This window comes from Pteropus medius, unplaced genomic scaffold (genome assembly GCF_902729225.1).
Source record: "Pteropus medius unplaced genomic scaffold, Ma_sr-lr_union100, whole genome shotgun sequence".
Classification (NCBI taxonomy): Eukaryota; Metazoa; Chordata; class Mammalia; order Chiroptera; family Pteropodidae; genus Pteropus; species Pteropus medius.
In genome coordinates, this window is record NW_024349799.1 from 9,442,411 (window position 1) to 9,446,976 (window position 4,566).

The window sequence follows — 4,566 nt, forward strand, 5'->3', positions numbered from 1 at the left end:
GGCCTCCTGGTTACTACTCCCAAAGCACCTCTGATCACAGAACTCTGTCTCTCCACAGAATCAAAATTTCCGATGCCTGTTAGGTGACCAGATGTTCCGGTTTGCCTGGGACAGTGCTAATTTACATCTGTTGTCCCAGCATAATTATTAATGATACCTCTTGTTATTTTCAAAAGTATCCTAATTTGGGTGATAAAAATGACACGTTCATCTTACTGCTATCTGAATGGAGTGCAAACTCCCATTTCCTTCCCAACTTTCCTTCTCAAATTTCCCCATTTCACTCAGACCCTAGCCCTGACACCTTTCCAAAGGGCTTCCACCCAACTTCATAAACACATCATGATCATCTCTACTTCAAGACATTTTCTCAAGCTATACCTCTCTCCTTTCTACCCAGCCTGAAATACCTCTACAAGAGGCCCTGTACTTGTCCATCGAGACCTAGTTTAGGTTCCAGGCTTAAAGCTTTTTAAAGGCCTATAAGGCCTAGGTCAAAATGAACCTCTTGTCAAGAGTCATCTAGTCTTCCCCTGATTTGTCTGTATTATCTGTGTGTCAGGAGCCTTAAGCCTGCACCCGAAGATAATAACCACATCAAGAACAAACTCTGCTAGCTGTAACCTTTGGATAGCCACGGCACTGTGAAGCCCCGTCATTTCCCATGTCCTTGTTCCCCATTCCGCCACCTGTAGAGCGGGAGCCTGCAACTGCTGGCACAGCCCATCTGTTTCTGACTAGACAAGTAGAAGTCACCTCATCTGGTGGACGCCAATGAGCTTGTAACAAATACTCTCTTCTCTGATCAGTCCCGCCCCTGCCCTCTCCACTTGAGTGTATAAATATAACCGCTCGAAAATAAAATTTGGAGGCTTGATCAGAACACTGTCTTGCCTCCATTCTTTTCTCCCACCCATGTTTTCTTCAAGGTACGGTCCTCCTCGGGTTCTACACAATAACTAGGTCCTGCAGGTCGGGACATCTGTGTATTCTGGGTTGGAGGATGATTAGAGGAATTAGGTTGGACACAGGGAGGATACCACCACCTGCTGCCGTGGGTCATGGGAGAGAGTTTGGGCAAGTGTGAGGTTGGCTAGGGAAAAAATGGTAGTGAGTGTCCTGTCGAATAAGTGACTAAAGTACTTGTGGTCTGGGAAATGGCTCTTGGGGATGAGAGTCAGAAGAATATAAAAGGTTTGTCTGGTCCTGTCAGTTTTACCCTGAATCTCATTGAAGACCAGCTGAGCCAAAAAGTCATGTCCCAGGAACACAATTCCCACCCCCATAATCATCGTTTCACCTCTGCTTTCATCTTTCTCCCTCTCATCTCAGTGTGGATACCCCACAAAAATATAACTGCCGACTGTAGCACAAAAACATTTTTACGTATTCCTAAAAGAACATTTATTTCCATTTAACACTCGGAGTCATAATATTGTTTCAGCTGTACAGGATACTACTTTTAATGGGTTCACAAGAACAATGCCTTCTTAAAAATATAAACCATGTTCATATCGATGATCTTTGCCAGGACCCTTACAAGATTCCAGGGAGGGAGGGAGGAGAACAGTAACATTACTCCTAAGTGACAAAGTAACACTACTTTGCAGAGAGTTGAATTGGGTCCCACAGAGGGGAAAGGGCCTGACCAAAGCTTTACATTCTAAAAACAGTTGACATTCAGAGTAGATAAGTTTAAAAACATCAATACCATAACGCAATATGTTTTTAAAGAAATTATTAAATAAAAGCCATTCTTTTTGGAATGGTGATGAGAATATCCCAGAACACATCTTAGGAAGACCAGAGAAAATGAATCAAGCATTTCTCAGGCTCTAGTTTGATCTCGAAAAGGTGAATATTCATGGCTTTGGAGTTTGGGGTTTTTGTCCAGGTACTTCATGGCATTCTGGACCCACTTTTTCTTGGGATCAGCACAGATTTCCTTGGCCCGTTTGGTCTTGAAGCTGTGGGAGAGAAGGAAAGCAATAAGAAAGATCCTCTTCAAAAATCGTGTCCGTTTAACCCCCAAACTTTCAGGCCCGTTTGCCATGGAGTGAAAGGGTTACTGCGGGAGAGGAGGAAGGAAACAGAAGAAAGATGGGACTCTGGTGGTTAGTTGCTGCTCTTAATACCCAGTCAAGCCATCCTTGCTCTTAACTCAAAGGAACGGTTATGATCTGAACAAGCTTTCAGACAGGGAGCTGAGTGAAAATGTCCTGTTGTGAAAATTCTTGAGTTAGATGATAGAGTTGAACTCTCTAAGTCTATAACTCCAAGTAACCTAACACCGTTCTTGACTTCTGGCCCCTAGGAATAAAGTTTTGGTCTAGGAGAGGGTGAGCTTTGTTTACTTACAGCACAGCTTTCTGGGGACATCTGCTGCTGATTCTTTTATAGCTGTGCAGTTGCTGAATGGAGATCTTCTTATTTCTCAGATTAAAGCAGCAGATAGTCGCAACAGAAGCTGTATTCAGGGGAGAAATAAAAAGGATAAACCACTAAAGATATGTAGATACTTAAAACATGCCTTTGTAAGGAAGGAAGGAAATTTAAGAGAAGGCAAGGAAATGTAAGAGTAGGTAGAATTTATCTGCTCTGAAGTCCTGTACTTCTGTCTTTGATTTGGGGATCCTCAGTTGAACAGCGGGGACCTATCACCGCTGGCAAAAGTATGGAAAAATCTTGGTCACTGCAAAACGCTCTGTCATTACAGAGCTATGTAGCTATGTGATAGTTAAAGTTCTGTTCTCTGCTTTCTGGACACAAAGTAGACTTGCATTTTTTGGCCACTTATGGTTGGACCCCTTAACTAGTTTTGACCTGTGAGTGAGAAGACGAAGTGACGAGTGCCATTTCTGAGCCAAAGTTAATAATTGCCAGTGCAAGACCCTCAAGAGCTTTCTTTCCCTTTGTCATGATAAGCAGCAATGTTCTTGAGGGCCACTGCTCCATTAGTCTAGAATCCTGAGTATATGAAGCAGAAGCTCTAGCCAATACCTTATAGATAGTTAGTATCAGTGAGAAATTAACATTTTTTTTTCTTCAAGCCACTGATCATTTAGAATTATTTGTTACCACAGCATTCATTATCTTACATGGACTGATACATGCAGTAAATCCGACATCAGATGATGAAAAACTGAATCATGATACAAATGTCTAGATTTTTTTTTCTCAAACAAGAGTCAAAATATGTCACCTGGAGAGATGCCCCTGGGACTTCATTTCCTTCCTCTAAACACTGTTTCTGAAAGTTGTCTTGAAGTCCAGTAAAAATTCTGAGACTTTCATCAAGGAATTTTCTTTCCCTCCAGCACTGCCCAAAATGCTCACTATGCCCACAGTAGGAAAAGCTCTTTCTTTTGTGTGCTCCAACCCCAAATACTGCAAAGGCAACTGGATCATGGATACACTTGACATCTCTCTCAATATTCATTTTAATAGAGATTGTGGGGACTGGCTTTAGTAGCCTGAGTTTCCAGTTCTGGGTCTTCCACTGACTGTGGGTCAGGGCACTTTCTTGTCTACTCATGATACCTGATGTTATAGTTCCAGAGGTGGTCAGTCCTCCCACAGGGAGAGAGGGGTCTTACCTGGCTGAGCCTGCACCTGGATGTTGAAGACTGCCACTGTGAGCAGGAGGCACAGAAGGGCTGCAGCAACCTTCATGGTGGAGCGTGAGGACGCGCGCTTCAGCGTGAGGGTTGTTGGTTTCTGGACTTGTCTCAGCCTCTCTGTCCTCTCGGTGCTCTGCCTGCTTTGTAAAGACGCCAGAGAGAGTAGGCGCTTCCAGGGAAAACTTTTTCTGGTCAAGGTCATGATCAAATCATTATGAAGGCGGTCCTGAATTGCTCAGCAGCTTCTAAATCCTGGCAAGTTGACAGAACAAAAGAGAGACAAACTAGGAGTAGGAAACTTGGCACATTTTCATCCATTCTTGTGCTTGAAATGGGGAAAGGAGGGATTATGTGCTTGTGAAATGACCAAGCACGGATAGTAATTTGGGAGTCATTCTGAAAAGCTCTGCTTTCTCTATAATGAAACATCTGTAATGGAAAAAGAAGCAAAGGAACCAAGGGAATGAAGAGATGAGATCCAAGAACCTTCCCTGGTCCCTATGTCACACGGTGGTCTTTAGGATTTGAGAGGGGAGGAAAGTCCACTAAAACTTCTGCTAGGCTCCCACCCAGATCTGGAGAGATCTCAGCAGTTCTGAACATTGCCAGCTCCCTGGAACCCAGGCATGGTAGCACACAAGAACCTCAACCCCCATGATTCAATCCAGTGGTCATAGAATCTTAGCACCCTGAAATTTTAATATCATAGGACATCAGAACTGAATAGATTCTATTGATCTTGACTTCTTGTGTGTTTTTCCCCAGTTTTATTGAGGAATATGAAGATTATATATATTTAGGGTGTAGTGTAACGGTTTGATATACATATACATCGTGAAATGATCACCACAATCAAATTAACTCCCACATTTGTCACCTGACATAGTTACTTCGTGTGTGTGTGTGTGTGTGTGTGTGTGTGTGTGTGTGTGTGTATATATGTGTA

General features: G+C 43.0%; 1 protein-coding gene across 1 annotated transcript; it reads right to left on the reverse strand.

Moving 5' to 3' along the window:
* Window positions 1-1,387: 1,387 nt before the first annotated feature.
* LOC120620906 (eotaxin-like) lies at window positions 1,388-3,857 on the reverse strand. Its single transcript, XM_039885983.1, is given in 4 exon segments — window positions 1,388-1,882; window positions 1,885-1,967; window positions 2,359-2,467; window positions 3,597-3,857. Coding segments are annotated over 4 exon segments (438 nt in total). The 5' UTR covers window positions 3,823-3,857; the 3' UTR covers window positions 1,388-1,862.
* Window positions 3,858-4,566: the final 709 nt, after the last annotated feature.